This window comes from Podarcis bocagei (assembly GCF_964188305.1).
Source record: "Podarcis bocagei genome assembly, chromosome: 5".
Classification (NCBI taxonomy): Eukaryota; Metazoa; Chordata; class Lepidosauria; order Squamata; family Lacertidae; genus Podarcis; species Podarcis bocagei.
In genome coordinates this window covers 11,026,469-11,050,303 of record NC_138129.1, presented here as the reverse complement: position 1 = coordinate 11,050,303, position 23,835 = coordinate 11,026,469, and the positions used below count along the sequence as shown (strand labels likewise).

Below are 23,835 nucleotides of genomic sequence, written 5' to 3'. Positions count from 1 at the left end.
ATCTTTTAAAAGTCATTCAACAGGCAACTTCAAAGAAGAGCTGTTCTTATTTCTCTCATTAGAAGAAATGCCTCATTTTAAAATAGGTCACCTACTACCTAGGTTTTGTTTTAGCCCTTTCATTTTTGATAAGTAAAGGACCCCTGACCACTAGGTCCAGTTGTGACCGACTCTGGGGTTGCGGCGCTCATCTCGCTTTATTGGCTGAGGGAGCCGGCGTACAGCTTCTGGGTCATGTGGCCAGCATGACTAAGCTGCTTCTGGCGAACCAGAGCAGTGCACAGAAATGCCGTTTACCTTCCTGCCAGAGTGGTACCTATTTATCTACTTGCACTTTGACGTGCTTTCGAACTGCTAGGTTGGCAGGAGCAGGGACTGAGCAACGGGAGCTCACCCCATTGCAGGGATTCAAACCACCAACCTTCTGATCGGCAAGTCCTAGGCTCTGTGGTTTAACCCACAGCACCACCCACATCCCTTCATTTTTGAAAAAGCAACTTAAAAATACGTACACAGATCTGCTGCTCTGTTAAAGGAGTACCTGCTCTGATGCGTAGAGATATATTCTATGTTAAAATCATCAAACCAGGGAAACAATCAGAAAGCATTTGATTTTCAGGTAAATACTGTTGTGTGCACATGTGGCCATACCAGAAAATAGAATACAGTCACCCTCAACTCATTCATGGGAAAGCTTAATTGAATACCACTGGTTTATTTCCAAGTAAAACATGCACCGGGCTTCATATCTAGACATTTAACTCTGGATTGCAATGAAGGGATATGTACTTAGCCTAGCCATTGTAAAGTTAAAAACAAACAAACAAACAAAAGTATCAAGTTCACAAACTGAGAAAACAGTACTGAATGCTTACTATCAAAAGAAACCAACCCTTGCAGCTTATGGAACATTAAGAGCAAACATTGAAGGAGGAATAAGCAAGGCTTAAACAGTTTATGAAAAAGGAATTGCCTCAGTGCTAATTTATTTCAGGGATGCACAGCATCGCTCTCTCCCAAGGATATTTAGGTAAAGAATAAAGGGACCCCTAACCGTTAAGTTCAGTCACAGCCGACTTTGGAATTGTGGAGCTCATCTCGCTTTACTGGCCGAGGGATGCAAATTCAACTGATCCCTCCCACCATCAATCCCTGTGGATACATTTCACATCACAGAGCAACAGCCCAGTCTTATTATATGTTTCCTTCTGAACTTTCACTGAGCTCCATAGGGTTTACTTCCTGATTAAGGGTGCAATCCTAAATGCACTGGAATGTAAGAACAACTGGAACCAGGATTTGCATTTTGAGTGAATAAACAGAGGACTGCACTGTCAAGAATGCTGATTCTAGTCACTGAACTATTAGAAGGTATAATGATACAAACACAGGGGGGAAATGTATTGATTTGATATGAAAATCATAAATATGCTTAACAGTTGATATGACTTTTAATATGATTTAGCACCCCTACCCAAAGACAAGTCATTTCAAGTATCTAAATAATTTAGTTGATCACTTGTTTGACGGAGTTAATCTGTTACAGCTCAACAATTTCCGTAACACAATAAAATAAAACCACACACCCCAAACCTCAGTAGACGTATGGCTGTGCAAAATGATCAGTAGACTGAATTCTGTAACTTAGGTTGCAAAACTGGTACTGACGGGGATGCAAATGTGCTGTGCAGTTTGATGCCACCCACAATATGTCATATTCCAGGTAGACACTCTGAAAATCAACAGTCTTCAGTTATTTATTTCAACGGTCCTCCTCTAAGCATGACTTAGGAATGCAAGCTCAGAAAAGAGAATACTGTAATCAAGCGAAAAACTGGTGGTTATGTTTGAAAGGAGTTTCTAATGACATGCACCTTTGCAAATTAATATATTGATTTAAACGCCTGAGAAAATTCCAAATGTAAGTAGCAGGGAGGGGGAAGACATGCCATTTTGATACTGATGGAAGTGTAAAGGGACCCAACTTTTTGTTGTTGTTGTTACATTGTGGAAATTCCTCGCAGGTTGAAAATGTTGCATTTTTCCACTTTCATATCCAGAATTATTTCACACCCCGTCCTGGACTCTTCTGTTGAAGATCAGTTTAGAATTTAAGGAAATAATGTACACAAATAGTACATAGAATTTCATCCTACTAGCCCCACAGAATTAAGTTCAACTCACTCCTTATGTGCTTATTATTTGAAAGTAAATTCCACTTTTAGGGAATTTGTGTTCAGGGATCTACTCCCAGATCACCTAGGCACAGGATTAATAGTCTTATTGCCTACTAAACACCCATATTATTATTTTGTAAATCCTAAACTGCAAGCCTGAACCTCCATACTTTTTTGGGGGGGGGGGTAGATTAATACTGCAATCAATTAAACTTATTTCAAAGTAAAAAAAATCCAGTGGTTTAATTAGGGCTGCAGTCTTCTGATCATTTACTTGAGAGTAAATCCTATTGAAGACAGTGGGATTTCTGAATAAAAATGCACAGGACCTGTCTAAACTACAGGTTGCAGCTCCTAAATACAGAAACAATGCCTTTTGGAAATTCAAGAATATTTCCTGCTATGCTAGGGAGACCTGGTTCCGTGGGTTTTGCAAAATCCAGCTGAACTGAAAGGGCAGCGGCGAATTCACATCGCAAAGGGCTCTTTGCTTGCTTCTTTTATTCGAATCCGAAAATATTTCCAGCGACGCAAAGTAGGAGAAAGGCAGTGTTTAGAATGGCGTTCCCCGGTGCGGGTGGTGGTGGATTTGGGTCACAACCCCCAAATTTTACTCCCGAAGCCTTTCCGTTCACTCTGGCGGTGGGACTCAAGGTTAAAGCACTTTTTCTCCTTTTAAGAGTGGAGGACTAATTCTGCTTTGTTCTTAGGATAAAGATAAAGGGCGGAGAAAAGCAGAGACAGGGCCATCCAGCCAAGATAACAAAAGATTAAGTCGTCTTTCAAAAGGATTCAAAAGGGACTTCGGAACATAAAGCCCAAATGAAGGAATAGTTACAGGAACCAGATCGAGGCGGGTTTTATTAACCAAGCGCCTGCTTAAGAAAGTGCGTTTGGTTGAGATTCTTTTCTGTTTCTGTTTCTTTTCTTTTCTTTTTGTAAAAAAAGCAGTGTGAACCCAAAGCGAAGCGAAGCGGCTTTGATGGTCCTATGGCTGGGCGATTTTGAGCGGGTGTTGATGGATGGTGCCACGGCGCACGTAGCCGGGGAGGGCGAGAGATTTGTTTGGGCGAAGGCGAATTAGGAGCCTTGGAGTCTGTTCAGATCTCAACTCATTTACCCCAATAAATTACTTTTAAAAGGTGAAACGGCTGTAAATCTGCTCACCTCATTTAAACACCAAACAGCGTCACCTCTGAAAGCTGCACAACATGGATATTGTGGAGGGAGGCAGATTACTCCGGGCGCCCGAAACCACCGCTGTTATTTCTGACTCCATGGGGAAAGTGTAAGCCCGTGGCTCTTTCATAGCCTATATGTAACTATAGAAAGGCTATTCACCAAGGCAGCTTTTGGAAGGGCGCGACAACAACAAAAAATCTTTTCCCTTCTGAAGTTTCGCAAGAAGGGTTTGGGAAGAGAGAGAAGGGTTTGGGAAGCAACGAATCCGGGCAAAATCGAGGGCTGGTTGTGGAATGGAATGTAAGAATCTTCTGCCTGCTTACTTAAGAGGAAGCCTAGCTGAATTCAGCGGAATTACAGTCAAGTAAACATGCATAGGACCAAGCTACATGGCATCAAGGTACAGATATAAAAGTTCTTGCATGTGTTTTGGAGACTAGCGCCATTTTCCGTTGTCAATCTTCCCTTGTCAGTCACTGTTCTTGCAGCTTCAAGCATTAAACTTTGAGCCATAATCCAGTTCAGTAGAAACACCCACCAATTTAAAACTGGAATTCAGACCCCTGTTTTGAAATGATTCTTTTAAAGCGACAGATAAAATCTCAGGGAACTGGATTTTTAAAGTCAAATGTCCAAAGAACAGAAGATGCTCCTATTTTTAATCTGCAGTGCTGAAAATTTCCCTTCATTTGAAGAGGGCCACCTCTTTCTTTTTTATGTTAACAGGTGACAGGTAACGAGAAATGTTATCAGAAAGGCAAAATCCTCACCAGGCACCACGTTACTACAACTACAACCCTTCCAAAATATTCCCAGGAAAAAGCCCAATTGCCTCCCAGTCCAATGGGACAATATGCTATTATCCTAACATATGCTGCAATGGCATATAAAATAGTTGATAGCATAGTGCTGGTCCCCATGCTAAATCAAGACTTTCCAATTCCATTCTGAAATCCCCTACCGATGAAAATTGTTGGAAAACCCACTGGAGTGCAGTTGTTCATTCAAAAGAAATAAGAGATGTGCACACTTACACCCACCCACACAGACCCAATCCATGTGCAAAGCAAAGCAAGGCCAAAGTTTGATATAGATGAGCATTTGACCCCAGAATTCCTTCCCATTCGCGCTGCTCTTAATGGGGGTAAAGATCTAAGGGCAATATGCTGATGAGGCACAGCCACTAGCAGGGAACACACCATCCCTAGTTCAGATCTGGAAGTCATGAACTCAGAAGCAGACTTAGGCGCAAGTGCCCTGCATGCAAATCAGCGCCAGCTCACTTCCAAATGAACATTGACTTCAGGCTAGACCAGTGGTGTGCAGCGAAATTTTCCGCAGGGGAACAGTTAGGCCAGAGGCACCAGCTTGCAGGGGCGATGGGGGTCACACGCGCCAGGCCTCTGACAAGATACTGCAGCCCTCCTGCCTCCTTCCCAAAGCCGGGAAGGTGAAGGGAGAGCTCTTGGACCCTTTTGGAGAATCATGCCTCCCTCCCTGAGCCAGGCAGAATCTTCCCAGGCTTTAGGAAGGAGGCACCAGGCTTTGATACTTTAATTTACCAGGAACATTTAGAGGACTAGTCTAGTCCCCCTAGTCCACCTGACTGCACACTACTGGGCTAGATCCTGCACTCTCATTCTCATGTCAGCCCCATTGGTATCTGCATTCGTAGAAATACTTCTGAAGTGCTGTGAACATTTGATACAATGTAGTGCGACAATACAGAGCATTGCCATCAAAGCCTTTTCTCCCTCTGGGATGCAGTTTTACACACACACACACACACACACACACACCACATACTGCACATACTGTGTAGAAAGGCACACACACACACACACACCACATACTGTATAGAATGGCACTTTGCCTAGGAAACAGCATAAGACCTGAACAGATATATAACGACACAGAGCCATTGCACACTGAGCAAAATGCACATAGGTTTATGAATATATCGAAAGCTACTGCCAGCCAAAATATAACCAGCACACAAGCGCTTACTGAGAGACAAGCAGATGAATTCATTGCCTGAAACAAACTACGTTGCTCCTTCCCATATAGGGCATGAAAAATATCCAAGTGTTTTTCTCAAGTTCCTTTGCATCTGAACACTAACTACAGCGATCAGGCACACATTCTAAACCGAAGGGTTCCCATATATTGCCATATACTGTCTGAAGGACAGAATTTGGCTTCCAAAGCCACGTCCCAGGCACACAGAACCCCCAAAATAGTTTATACCATTTCCAAGCCAAGGCAGCGTTTGCTGGAGATTCTTGAATGCCAGGGTGTGGGGAGGATTTGTCTTGGCCAAAGTTTTCATTCTTCTAATATTCCATTTCATCCCTCTCTCCAGTGCCCCCATTTACAATACTACCTCTAGCAGATTATTCCATAAAGGGAGACTTAGCATTTTTAAAATGAATGATGTAGTTATGCATGCACCCACATAAAACAAAACAAAAATCCAGGACAAACTTTGAAACCAATTTCAAACCAGCTTAAGAACCTCAAGAGAGCCATCAGTCTAGTTCAGCTTTCTGTTTTCAACAGTGTTGACTCAAATGCCTCTTGCCCTGCCTTGGCTTTTAGATGCACCAGGGGTAGCCATCATAGCCAATGTCACTCAGACGCCTCTTGGAAGCTTCTTCTTCTTAAATAATCCCCTTTTCACAGACCTATAATTTCCAGCAGACCTTAGAGGAGAACCAATTATGAATCAACTAGATACTGGTTTCAATACAGTATTAAAGCACTCTTAGGCCATGGGTGGTGAATTTCTGCCCCTCTGGATGTTGCTGGACTCCAGCTCCCATCATCCCTCACCCTCTGGCCATGTTGACTGGGGCTGATGGGAGTTTGAGTCTGAACAGATCTAGAGGACCATAACTTTCCCATCCCTGCCTTTGACTACATGCACATTTTGACTCAAAGTGAATTTACAGAATTTTCCAGGTTCTGGAATTTCCAGGTTCTGGAATTTTCCAGGTTCTGGGGTGGATTTGCTTAGGACAAATTAAGACCAGAGACAGATTGTAGGTCAAACAGACAAGTACTGAACACAGTGTGATACACTCAACATAGTCCTTGTTTGCATAGAATGCCAGGTCAAACCATGACTTAGCATGAACATGCAGGCTTCTGGAAAGGAGATAGTGGTTGTTTTGAGCTTCCAGTCATTCTGCTGCTGCAACGAGTGAAACCATGATTTGGCTTAGCTGCACGTTGCTCGAACCCAAGCTTGTGGTTTAACACTCCCAGACAAACCATAAGGACAGATTTTGGTTATAGCTCATGGTTTATCAAAAGTGAGGTAAACCACAACCCTGGGATTGGATGATGCACTAAGCCAAACCATGGCTTCAGTCAGTGCAAGGCAGAAACAGAACGGCCCGAGGAGAAGCAAAACAACTCTGGTTGACACTCTGGGAGCCTGTGCGTTTCCTCATTCATGCTATGATGCCACCATTCAGCTTCATGTTATGTTTGAACTGGGCCACAGACCGCACACTTCTTTAACATTCATTGACAGGTTTCGCGGACTTTCATGGTGCTTTTTAAGCAACTGTTTTAATGATAATTTCTGGACAAAAGAAATGGGCGATAAGGCCTCCATCATAATGCCCTAAGGTCTGAAAAAAGTGTCCTACCCAGAATCGAAAGGTCCTCAATAGCAGAGAACCATGTGCTCTTGGAATGGCTTCTGAGAGTTGGACTGGATGACCCTTTGGGTCCCTTCATGGGTGTAGCCAGGATTTATGTTGTGGGCTGGGGCAGCACACCCACCTGTTAACATCCTCTGTCTGGCTCTGTCCAGCAGATTCAGAATGAAATGTCTCAATGACCGTTGTTTTAAATTACTTCCTTTTGACCCTAAGTGCTCAGAAAAACCTGCCAAAAATCTTTCTACTTTTAGTTAAGTATCTTTACTTATTTACTTGATTTAGGGGCTCAGCTGCCCCCCTTGCCCCCTAGCTATGCCCATGGGTCTCTTCTGACTCTACAGTTCTATTAGTGGGAGATACGCTACATACCAAATGTGGGTCTCCGGCCAGGCAAGCCCCCCTGTCGCGTCTGAAGGCTGTGCAAGACGCTGCTCTCAAAGTGTCCCGCAGTCCAAGATGGCGGTATCTCCGCAGAGCTGACGTAAGCCCCGGGATAAGGGCTGGAGTAGGAGCCGTTGACCGAGCGCACCAGAGCGTTGCCATACTGGTCGCGCCCCCCGGTGCCCAGCAACAAGGGGCTCTGGTAGCCTGCCTCTCGTCCTGCACCGCTACCGCCAGGGGGGCTGTGAGAGTAGGAGAAGCCCGGCGGTGCGTGAGGGCTGCTGCCATTGAAGTGCGAGGCCTCAGCACTGGCTGGCTGCGCCCATCCTGGATGGCTGCTCAGGGGGTGGCCCTGGTGGGCAGGTTCACAGCTCTGTAGGTAAGGCAGGCTCTGGAGCATGGAAGGCATGCGGCTGGTGGGAACGTAGACGGCCGGGCTGGCTGGTGAGTGCAGGAAGTTGCTGGAGTCATGGGAGTATGCCGATTGGCCAGGGTTGGGGGCAAGAGTTAAGCTCTGGTACATTTTGTATCCTTCAAGGCAGGAGCAGCGCAGCTGGTGGGGCACAAACAAGGCAGCTGGACGGCAAGGGCCGGAGGTTTGACATGAAGAACTCGGCTAATCCTCCCTGGCCGATACAACTGAAGCAGCTTTCAGGCACCTGGAACACAGGAGAGAGGAGAAATAAAGAGATGCTTTTGAGTCCTGCATCTTGGCTCCTTCTGGCAAATGACAAGTTGCTTCATCCAGCCTTTCCCTTTCCCCCTCTTTTCCTCATCTGTCAGTTACATAAAAGAAATTACCATATTTTTCGCTCTATAAGATGCACCAGACTACAAGACGCACCTAGTTTTTGGAGGAGGAAAAGAAAAAAAATATTCTGAATCTCAGAAACCAGAACAGCAAGAGGGATCGCTGCGCAGTGAAAGCACCAATTCCTCTTGCTGTTCTGGCTTCTGGGATAGCTGCGCAGCCTGCATTCGCTCCATAAGACGCACACACATTTCTCCTTACTTTTTAGGAGGGGAAAAGTGAGTCTTATAGAGCAAAAAATACGGTATTCAAAACATTCACTCTAGGGTAACATACAGCTGTTCTGCTATCTGCTAAGCAATATTGACCCAATCTTCAGACCCAAATGTCTCAAATTCATTCATTTTCCTTTGCACATAAAAAGTTCAAAAGGGGTTATCTAATTATTAGTAGTAGTAAATGTGAACAATGATTTTTCTCTAATCAAACGTATCCATTTTGCTTCCCGTAGCTTCCATCCCTGCCCTAAAAAACTTAGCAAGAGTGGTTTGAACATCACAGCAAAGATGGGAAGGAAGACTGGAACTCACAGCATTTGAAATTTGGAGAGTGTTCACCATTTTTTAAAATTTCTTTTGCTCACATGTTGTAACAGCAGCTTGACTGTCAAAAATCATCAGTTAGTAAAATGTCTCCTAAAAAAACTTATTTAACTGGAGATTTTTTTTTTTTTTTTTTTGCATCAATGACTTGAAAAGGGCTGGTAAATACAAAGAGGCAGTGCATTTCCATTTCCATATACTAGCATATTCTCATATTATTATTTTTTGCCCTTTCTCTAACTAGGTCAGGGTAGCAAACATGCAGGTACCCCATTGCTGTTGCCATTTTTAAATTATGAAATGTACAACTTCGGTGTTCAGCAAGGGCAGCATAAAGCTAAGAAAATATAAGCTATACAGTGGTACCTCAGGTTACATACGCTTCAGGTTACATACGCTTCAGGTTAAAGACTCCGCTAACCCAGAAATAGTGCTTCAGATTAAGAACTTTGCTTCAGCATGAGAACAGAAATCGTGCTCCGGCGGTGCGGCAGCAGCAGGAGGCCCCATTAGCTAAAGTGGTGCTTCAGGTTAAGTACAGTTTCAGGTTAAGTACGGACCCCCGGAACAAATTAAGTACTTAACCTGAGGTACCACTGTACAATTAAGGGAAAAGGTAAGATCTTCACACTATCCCTGTGAGGTAGGTTAGGTTCAGAGGGTGAGTGGCTTAGGTCACCTAGACAGCTTTATTGCTAAGGGCAAAGGAATGGACAACTCTATCCTGGACACCAGCCAGCCAGTTCTGCTGTGGATGAAGCACTTTTGGCACTCAGAAGCCAGAGGAGAGACATTTGCAGCTCACTGATGCCCTCCATTCATGTGGTATATTTGGAAGTAAGCGTTTATGCTTTGTGTGTCTTTCTTCTTTCTTTGCTCCTTGCTTCTTTCTTTTTCTTTTCTTTTTTTTCTTTTCTTTTTGATGGAGTTTTTCTTGTATGTATATATATGTAATATAATGTGAATTGTGTATCTTTCTTAAATAAAAATTAAAATAATTTTTTAAAAAAATGGAAGTAAGGCCCACAGAGTTCAAAAAAGCTTGCTCCCAAGAAAGTCTGCAAAGGATTGCATCCTCAGATCTGGACCCTGATGTAGCTCACAAGCCACTAAACATCAAACTCATGTAGATTCCAGTTGTCCCTATACTACACCCCCCCCAGTGTATAAGCAACACTATGGTGACTTCAATTTCTTTATGCCTACCTAGCATTATCCCACTGAGCCCCATAGGGTTATGTTGCAATGAATGAGTTGAGGATTACAGCCCGCATCTGTAGTCTGACAGACGTAAAGAGAAGTGGAACAATTGGCTATTTTTAAAAGTATTTTACGAACAATGCAAGAATGCATTGCCCTAAAAGCAAATTCTTTTGTGAGGCTACATGGAATTTTCACCCACCCGTGTCAGTGGTGCTGATCCCCTAGCAAGTGTGCAGTGCAGTCTCCAAGAACACTTCCCGACAGGGCCTTACACAGGGAGCCAGTGGCTGAGAGCTCAAGCCTACTCATTTTGTGGTATAATAATAATAATTTATTATTTGTACCCCGCCCATCTGGCTGGGTTTCCCCAGCCACTCTGGGCGGCTTCCATAGAAACCAAAAATACAGTAAAATATCACAGATTAAAAACTTCCCTGAACAGGGCTGCCTTAAGATGTCTTCTAAATGTCAGGTAGTTATTTATCTCTTTGACATCTGATGGGAGGGCGTTCCACAGGGCGGGCGCCACTACCGAGAAGGCCCTCTGCCTGGTTCCCTGTAGCTTTGCTTCTCGCAATGAGGGAACCGCCAGAAGGCCCTCGGCGCTGGACCTCAGCGTCCGGGCAGAACGATGGGGGTGGAGACGCTCCTTCAGGTATACTGGGCCGAGGCCGTTTAGGGCTTTAAAGGTCAAACCAGCACTTTGAATTGTGCTCGGAAATGTACTGGGAGCCAATGTAGGTCTTTCAAGACTGGTGTTATGTGGTCTCGGCGGCCGCCCCCAGTCACCAGTCTAGCTGCCGCATCCTGGACTGGGTAGTCCTATCACCCTGATAAGAACAGCCTCCTGGATCAGGCCAATGACCCTTTTCGTCCAGCATCCTGTTTTCACAGTGGCCAACCAGATGTCTATGGGAGGCCCAAAATCAGAACCTGAGTACCACAGCAGTTAGTTTACTCTAGAAGTAGTAGCTGAATCCACTTTGAGATGCTCTAGCTATTAGTAATTGAAATATTACTGAGTTGCAGCCAACTAAGTCCTACTCCAAGAAGATTCATTGAAGAGTCTTGTGGCATCTTAAAGGCTAACAAATTCATTGTGACATAAACTTTCAAGGACAGGGGATCCACTTCATATGCCACCCAGCAGGAAATTGCCATATTCAGAAGTTGTGAATTGAAGCATAACAGCATTCCGACTTTAAGTGATTTATTTTTTATTTGCAGGGGCAGAAATATAATCTATGAACAGAAAGTCACATGGAACCCATTTGAGGCTCAAAAACGACACTGTTAACCAGATGAAATATCCTCTTCAGCTGTGAGTGAATTGATCCATCTATTACGAATTAACCAGGAGCAACAAGCGTCATCCAGATAAGGGTCTTCCTTGCCACCAAGTTGAAAAGCTAATCTCTTACAAATATTTCTGGTGAGTATGGAGAACACATTTGCATGAAATGTGTCCAACTAAAATAATTAAGCGTAAGCAGTGGTGCTCTTGGGGGGCGGCATGTATATATATAATCATAAGCACCACCATATTACAGTAACTTCCCCTAAATCCTAAACCCCCAGAATAGAACAGACTACTAAAAGGAAACAAAAAGCAGTACAATCCTCTGCATGTTTATTGTTAATGATAATTAATTATTTTTTATAACTCCTCCCAAAGGAGCTCAGCTTACCATCTGCTAGGAATGCAAAGGATTAAAGCCCCTTACACACACACACACACACACCCACCCGAAAGCTTCAGAATAAGAAAGAGAAACACTTAGCATACAAATAACATGTGGAATTTACACCCAGAAGATGTTGTGATGGCCACCAACTTTGGGAAAAGATTATATATATATGACATATAAAACTAAAATATAATGAGTGATAAGTGCTTAAGGGACACCAGGAATCTATTCAGAAGAAGTTGCTTTTGGAAGGCCAGGTTCCAGGAAGGAACAAGAACCATCCAGCTGGCCACGGTCAAACACAGAACGGACTTTTGGTCTCATTTGGCTGTCCTTATTAGGCCAGTGGATTGTGTGTTAACTGATGCCCCAGCCTCCAAGTTCATTTACACCCCGGTCCCAAAAGCGCTGTCAGGGTTAAGTTGCATCAGCCCAAATGGATAATGAAGCCCGTTTAGAACCACTTTGCCCGTTGTGGTGAATGCACTGCGCCAATATAAATGCAAGTCAGAAATAGGATACTTTCTGTGCACTGAACTACATCCGAAAGCTCAGCCTATAATATTTAGACAGAAAGCTAGCAGCTTAACAGGACACACTGCAACACAGTCACTCTTAACTGAGTTTGGAATTGGGCTAAGTACTAACAATTAATCTTGCGTGCTCCCAGCATCCACAATAGATTTTGTCCTAATCATCACATATATGTGTAAATAAGTCCCACTTCTTTGAAAAGAACCAGGTTCCAGGTAAGTGGATGTAGAATTTCTGTCCTCAAAGGGGTTATCAACTGGCGTCAGAGTTTGCCACCATAGATGTAGTAACAAATTGCATTTAAAAAATAAATATTAATAATATTACTGCTGCTAAGACTATTTGCAGATTATTATTTTTTCTTTTTAATTGTTTTCATTAAGGATTTTCTTGGGTTATGATTTCTATGCCAGTCTACTCAGAAGCAGGGCCTAAATTCAATTAGTTGGCTCCCATTTGCTTGAACTGCAATTCATGCTCCATGCCATTTACAAGGAAAAAAGTCGTGCTGAATTTGGTGAGCCATTTTTGGACCCAGAACTTTGGAAGGAAAACCCAAGTGTCATAATCTAGGGGTTCATAGTTTTTCCTCTTTCTTGGAACACTCTTGAATTATTCGTCCTTACCCCCCTGCCCATAATGGTTTGGATAATTCGGATCTGTGAAAGCTCTCCCCAAAATTACACCACTATCCTAATAGCCACTTGCCACCCTAATGACAATTTTGAGGGAGAAAACCAAAAGCACTAAATCCACTTCCACGAAGGTGGCATTAAAATACAGACTTTCAAACCAACCCCCAAAACCTCATCCCACATATAAAAGCAACACTCTGCTAGAACATTTCAGAGAGCTAGCGATGAGTTAAGAGTGCTGGACTAGTGTTCAAATTCCACTCAGCTAAAAAACTACTTTAGTGACCTTGGAAATGGGTGCTTAACTTATGGTTCTTTTTAAAGTTTCAAAAAGTAAAGAAAGAAATAAAGTTGTTGAAGGATGAGGAGGTGAAGAAACGTAGAATAAGTACAGTCCTCTGAATGTTTACATGGAAGCAAATAACTCAGCTCTTGTCAAAAAAAATTTTTTTAAAAAAATGGGAAAAATGCGTCAAATGAAAATAGCAGAAACCCTTTTGAAGAGTTCAGTAGGAAATCCAGATCTCTGATCCATCACATATTCAACAAATATATAGGAAGCCCCAGATGCCCTGCAAATTAACACTGCAGTTGGAGGGCACCAGTATTTTAATTTCACTAAAACAACTTTATGCAATACAAAATAGCAGCAATCTTTCCGTAGTTAGCGGGTTTTGGCTGCTGAAACACAGGAACCAAAGCAGGACTAGTTACTACGGAAGGCCGACTTAAACCTACGCCTATAACATTTTACTCCAAAGTAAGCCTCTGGTTTTAAGAACCTCATGAACTTTACTGTGTGGCTGCGATCTCGGCTGCAATCCCATTCACTCGGAAGTAAAGGCTGTCGCTGAAATTAAATGGGATTTCCAGTGTGCCAACCTCGCTTTGAGAGGATCTCTCGAACAGATTTAAGTTTATTTCCAAAGAGCTGTAGGATCGGTAACCAACTTCGGCGCCCTACGCAGGTTTCCTTGCGGAAACAAGAATCCCCCCGATTAGTTTCGAGGATTAGAATCCCACTGACTTCAGAAGAACTTACTTCCGAGTAAAGCATAGCTTGGCTCCAAGTTTACTAGGAAGTAAAATAAAAATAAATTTAAAAATCCGAGGAAGAAGCGCTACTTGCTGACGGCTTAGCTTTTTATTAAAAAGCACACATATTGAACACACTGAATTCCAACTCAGAATTAAGCGGTTCACGATAGCATGATTTACTCCGAAGTCAGCCCAGCTGCGCTTAACTCCGAATTAAAACTCGAATAGAATTTGCAATATCAGATTGCAATGTTTTGGGGTTGCTGTCTTGTTTTGTTTTTTGCACGGATACATGCAAAGGTTCTAAAGAAGTAGAAAGCCATCAATGCTAAAATGGGACGTAAAAATCTCCAATGTATTTGACTTTAGGATTCGGGTGGACCCAAGGAGAGCAAGTTCAGTAAAGGGGATCGGCGGCGGAGAGATAGGACCCCTACAAGATCTATCTAATAGGGAAAAGGAATGTGCTTCCTAGGCCCATCCTATATAACCAATCCTCTCATGAAACAGGGCGGAGGGGCGCGTCCTTTCCCTATCGGTTCTTCTGTAGGAAAACATTATCTGAACAGGGTTCCCCCACCCTTACAAAAAAAAAAAAAAGATAAAAAAAGATGGGGGATTAATCAGGAAACTCGTAAATCACAGACACGGTTATCAATAGTGGGTCTTTGCAGAGCTAATAGAGTCGTGCCCCCCCCCACCGTTCCCTTTCCCCACTTCTCCGAGTGTGGCATTATCTGGGAAGATAAGCCCAGCTTGCACGAGAGATAATTTAGAGAGAGGGATACTTACGCTGGAGCAGGCAAACTTCTGAGTTGAGACGATTCGAAACAAAGTATAAGAATTAAAAAAAAAAATCCAAAAAGGGGGGAAATCCCAGGCAAACGGAAAAGGGTTTGTGCGTGTAAAGGGAGTCTAATCCCAGTATCTCCCCACCACACCCCCTAAAAAAAAATGCAAAAGGGGTTCTTGCTCAGCAGCCCATTCCTTTGAAGCGCGGCTGTGCTGCGTCGCCGCTGCTCCGGCTGCGCCTCTTATCTCTGATCCGCCGTGCTGATAGCTGCTGGGGACCCGGCTCGCCTATCGCGCCTGGGAGACGAGCTCCTCTCTCGCCTAATCTCGGCCTTAAAGTGATTCCCTTCATCTGCGGCTCGGCCCCTTTACGGCGGGGGGGGGGGAGGGGGCCGCGTCACGTGACCGCCCCCCCAACTCCTGGCAAGCTGGAGAAAGAGAGAGGCATGTAGGGCAAGGTTGGGTGGCGACCATTTAGAAAAAAGAGGAGGAAAAAAAGTTAGGGAGATTTCCCTGCCCTGAAGCCAGAAAGTAACTTAAGGGGATTTTTATTTTTTATTTTTTTAAAAGCAGGGTATGGATTTCTCTTGCGTTGCCAAGGCCTCTTGATTTCTCCCTCGATTATTTCCTTTCCAGAGCTGCCTCCCCGGCTGGCAGAGAAAATCGTGCGTGCTTGTGAATATACATGAAAGCACATCTCCACCCGCCTCGCCCAAAGAAGCGCGAGAACTGTAGTTTGTTCAGGGTGCCCGGAATGGCGGAAATTATAGTTCCCATGGTTTTTCCTTTTATATATATATAAAAGGGAAGAAATTGGCTTTTAAATGTCTGGTGTGCGTGGAGGTTACTTGATAGACTGAATTGCCAATCGGCTACCTCCCCACCACGAAAGGAGGGGGGGGGGCAGACCTAGCTACGGTTTTGATAGCATTTTAAAGACGGATTGCTTCGGGATTGTGGCCTCTGATCTCACCTCCAGCTTCGTTAAGAATCAATTTCTATAATTAAAACTGGGGGGGCGGCGGAATTTGAAGGCTATAACCCTTAAACACCTTTGCATGGGAATAAATCCCTTGGGCTTCTAGCTGAGTCAACAACGCAGTTGTGCTACGTTTATTACTTCTGGGAAATCTCATTAACATCACTGGGACTTTTAAGGGGTTTTTCTCTCCCCAATCTCTCAGCAGTCCCCCCCCCCGATTATTTTTCTCTGTTCTGACCGTTCACCCCTATTTTGCCGACATCTCCCCCCTCCCTTTATGCAATCCTTTCTTGTCGACCTTTTCCCTTAGGTTCTAAGTTTTTCGTATCATTAAATCCCAGTTATTCCGTATTCGCTTCCCGTCTGAATTCTCTGGAACTGACATGCATCTATTTATCTATATCTCTGCAAATTCTCTCGGTCTAAGACAACTAAACCATCCCCCACGCTTAAAAAGTCACTCGAATTAAACCGGCTTTAATTGTGAGAGAGCAGCCTTGCTATCATTCATTTGAAACCTTAAAAAAATGTATGTAGTAAATATATGAAGGATTTTCTCACCCAGGAAATCAATTCAAAATTATCAGCGGCATGAAGTTTTGATTTAAGCAGAAAAGTTTGCTTCGGATACCGACCAGGTCTAGGCTCACGTTGTTGTATATTCATATGTAACATCCACTAGGTTGATTAAAACTTGTCTTCCCCCTTAAGGGGACTATCCTTGCCTTGGGGTCCCCCCCCCGAAGACCCATAAAAAGGGAGAGGAGGGAGAAAAAGCGATATCTTGGCACCAGCTGACAAACTCTGAAAACCGAGCTTTCTCCCACCGCAGAAGAAAACCTTCACACTTACCCCTGAACTTGCAACTTTTAGGATGCATTAAAACCGACCGACCGCTTTGCAGTTGTGCCGCTGGGCTGTAAGGCGAGCTTATCAGTTTCACGAAACTGTCCCGAAACCTCATTGAGCGAGTTTGCTGGCTTATTCCACGCGGAACTGGAACGGACCGCAGCCGAAATTTGAAGTAGAGAGGATGCAACGCTTTTTCTCCTTAGACGTTAAAAGTCGGGGAAAGAAGAGGATTCGCGAAAGAGCTCATGAATTTTCCAGCTCCAGGACAGGGTGACTTTTTAAAAAAGTATATTTCTGCCTCGGGCGCAACAGAGTTAAGCAGAAATACTGTGGTTTCAAAACGATCTCGCCCCCTCCCCCAATCCTGGATGGCGCTACTAGGTCAAAGTTTGAGGGGAAGACCTTTAAAAAGAAAATAAAAAAGCGATTCTGGTTTCTGGCTGATAGCGAGGAATTTCTCAGATTTGGCCGGGCTTCGAATCAACCCAGCCAACCACATCATCGTAAGCTAGTATTACATTGTCTAGCTTGATATATTTCCATTAAGCGGTTAATCTTTTCCTTTCTGACTGAAAGAGGCTTTCCCACTGCTGATTCTAGCCCGATTCTGCCTATTCTGCATGCAGTCTCGAGTCTGGTTAAGTTTAAATGGAGTTTGCTCCCCCAAATAACCGTGCGTAAAGCCTACAGCCACAACAACCCAATCCCAACTATGTTTACTTGGAAGTAGGTTGTTTCAATGGGATCGCCACACTTACTTAGGAGTAAGCCCCATTAAAGAACAAACTCGCAGAGGTAGGATAGGATTGTTTACTTCCAGAGACTTGAGGCTGCTAGCTGGAAAACTTGGGTTGGATTTTGCGCCGTTTAATACATCCGCATAGGTGAGATTTACCGGCTCTGGCGATCTTGAGATTAGCGTAAAAATGTAAGTAGATGCACCAAACCCGAAGCCTATTCATTTCTGATTTGCATTATAAAAACGACAATCAAAGCCTCGGGGATTTCAATCCGAACTGAAGCTTCAAATAATTTCGGGGGGCGTCAGAAAAATGGTTGTTGGTTGTACCTTGAGCAGACCCTAAATTCATAAGTGTTCCTGCTTTTATGTGGTTTAAACACAAGCACCTGTTGCTCTCTGGCAGCTCTTTACAGGGAAGACGGAATGCTAGGAGTGATAATTAAGGGCGAAACCAGTTTCTTTGGACTTCTGAATGGACCTTAATTTGCAAATCTCTTGCGCTAGAATTGGTTTCTGCAGAAGGTTCCAGGTTCGGGGTCCGGCAGGTACAGATGGGAAAGTCTCTCTACCTGGAGAGTCGCTGCCAGCCAATGTAGACAACAATGAACTAGAGGTGGCGTCTTCTATTCTCCATGGCATGCCCTCGAATAATATCCTAAATAACGACTCCTGCTCAGTTGCTTAAAGGACAAAGTGAATTGGCTGTGACTTAAAAGGGGATCAGGAAAACGCGCAATTCTTTCCAGAGCAGTCCTGCTCTCTTTCTTGGGTCCAGCTGACTCGAACCAGTATTACACCGGATAGCTCAGTATTCCATTGGATGTGGAGGGTCATTTATCAAAGAAATTTGGGAACCAAGGAGGCCTCCGAAGTTCAAAGAAATTCGTTTTCATCTGGCTGCCACTTATTTTAAGCTAGGGAGCTAGGAGCCTTAAAACTGAAAGCCCCAGGTTGGTCTTACTGACCTAAAAATCGAAGTGACTTCGGTTTAACTAGCTTGTGACTTCGAATTAGAAAGATGCCCTGACATTCTGAATGTTCGCTGAACCTCCTCTCCCGCTGCAGAACAAATTAGGAAACCGAGAACCTCTCAACCGCCAAGGAAAGCGAGGTATCCAGCACCATAGATCCAGCTAAAAGAAGTGAATAAAGAGGAAACCAAGCGTGTGCCCACCTCCCCACTCTGGAACAAATGCTCTCTGCTATGAGCATACTGTCAGGCAGTAATTCGCCAGGTGTGGCTTCTCATGGCTACCTTGTCCGCAGTTAAAAACAACAGCCCTGCTTTTAGGGCTGAAAAAAGAGATGGCCAAGTAGCATTACTTTTGCAAATGTAAGCTGCCCCCCCCCAAAAAAAATCAATTTGTCTTTGAACGCATTCAGCACCTTTGTGTTGACGTGCCTCAAGCAGTAACGTAGCTGGAGACAGTTGTCCCTTGGACAACTTAGTTTTAGTCTTTCTTTTCCCACTGGGTTTTAGTGTCGATTATTACTATTTTTAAAATTGGGACCCGCCTTGAAAGACTGTTGCGGCGGAGATCTGAACTCCCAGGATGTTCAGCGGGACAGACCTGACTGCAGCCTAACCTCTCTGGGTTTAGGTTGTTGTAGTCTTAGACATACTTTCCCGGGAGTAAATCGCATTGCACTTGGTGGACTTACTTCCGAGTAGACCTGCTTTCGGCTTGCACGGGGGAGCCGAAAGTGATTTCCTGAGACGGAGATTGCAGGAAAGGTTCTGAAGAGACCTTATTGTATTTTCTAAAACCAGACTCTTTGCCTTGATGAAATCTCGCTATGAACAGGTATTGCTTTGGAGATGTAGAATCCCAGGATACTTCCCGTCCATATCTTTCGTCTTCAAAGTCCGGAAATTATTTATAATTTCCTCAGCTCTTAACTATTCCTAATTCGTCCCCCTTCTCTGATGAATTTATATATATATATTATATTTCCTGCAACCACGTTCACTCACAGAAATAAAACATCCAGACACAAATGATCAAACACAAGAAAGCGAGAGTCATAAAAGGCGTTTGAATTTCCCTTGGGCTACATTTTCCTGCTCACTTGCTTCCGAGTAAACCCCATCGGGGGTCCTACTTCCGCGTAAATAAGCATGCATGAACATCCAGCTACATCTCTATCTCCCTTTATTATGGTTTTATTAAACGGACTGCGATTACATTGTCCTTGGCTACTTTTATTTGAAATAAGAATCTCTAAGAGTGGCCTTATTTTGCTGGCTGATAATCTGCTTTTTAGAAGACGGTGGGCAGAAGGTAGATCTCGGGATAATTTGCAGCAGAACCGTAAGGATTTAGCAAGACCCCCAGCAAAACGACCCCTTTTCCCTGCCCTAAACGACCCTGCTGAAATGGACGTTTGGACGGAACAGGACTTTGCAGAAGGACTTAGTTCTGGAACGCAGAACAAATTCCTGGGCTCAGAATCCTTAAATTCTCTAGCTTTTCGTTCGGGCTCTGACTGGTGCATCTTTCACTTTCAGCCAAAGTGAAAGTCGATCCCACAAACCCGGAGTCTCCCGGTTCTTTAGCATACATCACGTTACTTTAAAATAATTTTAAAAAGACTTCAAAGCACGAAAAAGCAACCCGCAGTCTCTCAAGATAACAAGAGCAACATAGCAGACACACGAAGCTGCGGTGGATGTCTTACAATGCATATGGAGAAATAATCGCAGAGAGAAATAAGGGGGCAACGGTGTCCCTGGGGCTGGGAAAAGCCCTTATCGCTTCTGTGCTAATGTATCTGGTCAGTTTCCCCCTCTGCAAAATGGGGAGAAAATGGCCTGCGACGCCTAGTCTTGCAGCAGCCCGATCTTACGCACGTGTAGCCAAGATCAGTTTCCCAATGCTCAATGGGATTTACTCCCAGGTAAGTGCGCACGATAGATTTCTTTCAGCTCCTGCATGCAGTGTCGGGGGCTTCATCCTTAGAGATGAGGTATACCCCCCTTTAGATTTAGTAATATTGCGGCAGAACGTGGAATTATCCCCTCCCCACCAGTCCTGGTGGCGTTCAGTTGGGAACAAAGATCCTAGCTCCAAAGGAAATCCTATTGAGTTCAGTGGATGATGATTTTGATTACCGGTATATATTTATTTACTGTATATCCCACCCTTTTCCATTGACAGGGACTCAAGGCAGCTTATGGATCAAATGAGAACAGCTAAAAACCCCAATCCTTAAAAAAACACCAATTAAACAAATTCCAGAATGAAACTATATTAATATATAGTTTTATAACTACATAAATATAGTTTTAATTCTATTGCTATTTAACTGTTTGTTTATTTATCAATCCAGATTAAGGGAGCTTTGTAGGTCTACAGCTCAAAATGCATTTTATTATGGTAGGCACCAATTAATTTAACCCATGGGTAGGCAAACAAAGGCCCGGGGGGGCCGGATCCAGCCCAATCGCCTTCTAAATCCAGCCCTCAGCATGTTTTTACATGAGTAGAATGTGTCCTTTTATTTAAAATGCATCTCTGGGTTATTTGTGGGGCCAGCCTGGTGTTTTTACATGAGTAGAATGTGTCCTTTTATTTAAAATATATCTCTGGTTTATTTGTGGGGCATAGGAATTTGTTCATTTCCCCCCCAAATATAGTCCAGACCCCCACAAGGTCTGAGGGACAGTGGACTGGCCCCCTGCTGAAAAAGTTTGCTGACCCCTTTAACCGGTAAATCACTTCAACGGAGGTCATGTTGTTGTATCTAGCCCTTTCTGAAACAAATACAAGCGTTTCTGAACTAAAATAGAAAACAGCAGTTTGATTGAAGAGTGGTGGAGCAGGGGCCGAGGTGGACACCCACAGGATGGTACTGCAGAGATACTGCAGGAGCTGTTCTCCACAACCCTCAATAAGCTGAGCCACTTCTAAGACTGCACCACCCAAACGAGCTTCTGACTAACTAAAGCAAGGCATTATGACTTCTGGAGCAAAAAGACTTCACTCTTCAGTAAATCCCCACCCTTGGTTTTACTTCATATCCAGCCTGCTGAAAAGTCCTGTTGAACTCAAAAGCCCAGATGGGTGGGGTATAAATAAATTATTATTATTATTATTACATTTTGGGTTGTGCTATATTAATTATTGTGTCTTTTTAGTTGCATCTGTTTTAGTTTATGTTGTGATCCACCTTGAGTTCCGCACTGGGAGACAGGTGGACTAATGATTGATTGATTGATTGGGCTTCAGAGTTTTCCGAATCATAAGCGGAAGTTGGACCATCCAATTGTTAATGGAACATACGTCCTCCCTCTCCCTAGTACACAACAGAATTAATTTTTTCTCTCTATATAAGATTCAAAATAAAGAGACATAAGATTAACAGCAACAACCCTCCCCAACAAACTCCAATAAGCAATACCCCAGCCCAAGATGCTTGTGCAACAAAAGCCATTTCCCAGCATTCCATCTCACTCTCCCTACATTCTGTCACATTCTAGTGTGACCAGGAAACAGAACCTTGGGTGTTGCCATGCAAATGAAGAGGTAAAGTTATGCAGATAAGAGCTGGATTGGTTCTTAATGGTTCACCAGGTTAGGTTCCCAGCCAACAGTGTCTCAGAATCCTTCACCTTCCTCTTCACAGAACCTTCTTTACAAAATATGAGCCATCTAATTGCATTCAATCCACCAGTCCGAAAGATGGACCTTTGGTGAATAAATCACCAGCATCTTCCTTTTGCACCAGGGTTTATTTATTTATTGTTTTGCCTTGCTCCCCTGAGGTGGAAACTGTGAGAACACTTGAAAACCATGTTCAGGGAAGACAATCTTACTCAGCTACGAGGGATCGCCAAAGAAGAAGAAGACCACTTCAGTTCACATGACTGAACTCTCCTCCATATCAAAATATTCTGTGCACATGGAAAACAAGTATGTCAGGAGAAAGGCAGGACTGGAACCCTTCTCTCTGGCAGTTACAGTAGTTTTCAATGTGGAGGGGATTTTTGAGTGGTGTAATTATGTGAGCTTGGTATGGATGTAAATCTCCACTCCCTGTTTTGTGGCTCTCCTTAGGTTCCGAAATGTTTTGGGCCAGCCCTGGGTTTACCGTAGAAGCTGTGATTTATGTGGTGGAAGTTGCTTGCTCTAAGCAGCCCTATTAGGACAGTCCTTGTGTAGCTTAAAGGGAAGCGGGTGGTGCTGTGGGTTAAACCACAGAGTCTAGGGCTTGCTGATCAATAGGTTGGCGGTTCGAATCCCCACGATGGGTGAGCTCCCATTGCTCGGTCCCTGCTCTTGCCAACCTAGCAGTTCAAAAGCATGTCAAAGTGCAAGTAGATAAATAGGTACCACTCTGGCAGGAAGGTAAACGGCTTTTCCGTGTGCTCTTCTGGTTCGCCAGAAGCGGCTTAGTCATGCTGGCCACATGACCTGGAAGCTGTACGCCGGCTCCCTTGGCCAGTAAAGTGAGATGAGCGCCGCAAGCCCAGAGTCGGCCACAATTGGACCTAATGGTCAGGGGTCCCTTTACCTTTACCTTTTGTGTAGCTTAATTTGATGTCCCAATGGCAAGGTTAGAAGGCAGTGGTGGGGAATTTGGCCCCTACCCCGTGTCAGTGGGTAGAAAGCAAAGGGAGAGATGGATGGTAGTGTGTATGGGGAGGAACTGAGGGAGGGGGGCAAAATGGATGGAGCGATGGGAAGAGGAGGAGGATGATGAGGGGGGGGGGGGAGGGGGAAATCCTCAGTAATGAATTAGTCCAGACCTCTGGCAAGAGTAATCTTTGCCCAGAAGGGTGCCAGGAAAGGGGCAGAAGAAAAGAGAGGAAGGGTGTGGTAGAAAATGTGTGTGAGAGAAGGGTGTGGAAGAAAAAAAGAAAAACAGGTGGAGAAAGGGGGGGAGAGAAGGTGGCTGCTGTGAGAACAGGGGGCTGGACAAGAAGTGCCATTCTCTCTTTTTATGTTGTTACACATAAAGAGAGGATTAAGTGACAGGACAAGAGAGGAGAAGGGCACTTTTGACTCTAGCCCTACCCACCTTGGTCTGCCAGCAAGTGGCCCCTGAAAGATTACTCTCAAGGGAATGTGGCCCTGGGCAGGAAAACAAAAGCTGCCCCACCCCTGCTCTAGGTGCATAATCTATCTGGAAATGTGTGGGGCTTAAGGGAATGGCTGCCACTCTCATTATCCTCTTGCAGGATTTATTTACAGTTAAGCAGTTTGCAAATGTTGTTCAATAAATAAATCTGGCAGGGGCTTGTTCAGATGGCTTCCTGTGCCTCGGCCACCTCCTGTAAAAACCGTGACTTAATAAAATGTGGCCCTAGTTCCAGCCAATATCTTATGTCTTGGCTCTTTCTTCCTACCTCTGTCTGCAAAGCCACATTCGTTGCTCAGCTTCTCTTCATTTCAAGTGGGTTGGATCAGACCTGCAAGAATGGACAGTGACTATTATTCAGTCCATCAGACTTATCCATTCTCAAGGAAATCAGCCCTGAGTGCTCACTGGAAGGACAGATCATGAAGTTGAGGCTCCAATACTTTGGCCACCTCATGAGAAGAAGAGACTCCCTGGAAAAGACCCTGATGTTGGGGAAGATGGAGGGCACAAGGAGAAGGGGA

The 23,835-nt window shown here is 44.1% G+C and overlaps 1 protein-coding gene across 2 annotated transcripts in view; it reads right to left on the bottom strand.

Annotated features, from left to right (window-relative positions):
• GATA5 (GATA binding protein 5) overlaps nt 1-23,835 on the bottom strand; it is a 57,321-nt gene that overhangs the window by 23,148 nt on the left and 10,338 nt on the right. Inside the window, exons 1-2 of one of the 2 annotated variants that reach the window (XM_081196527.1) lie at nt 14,655-15,049; nt 7,400-8,070 (exon numbers count right to left, since the gene is read on the bottom strand). In XM_081196527.1, coding sequence (XP_081052653.1) covers nt 7,400-7,934 — 535 coding nt within the window. In that variant the 5' untranslated portion in view covers nt 7,935-8,070; nt 14,655-15,049. Of the gene's footprint in view, nt 1-7,399; nt 8,071-14,654; nt 15,050-23,835 lie in introns of those variants that run through there. The other variant, XM_081196528.1, reaches the window with a different exon arrangement.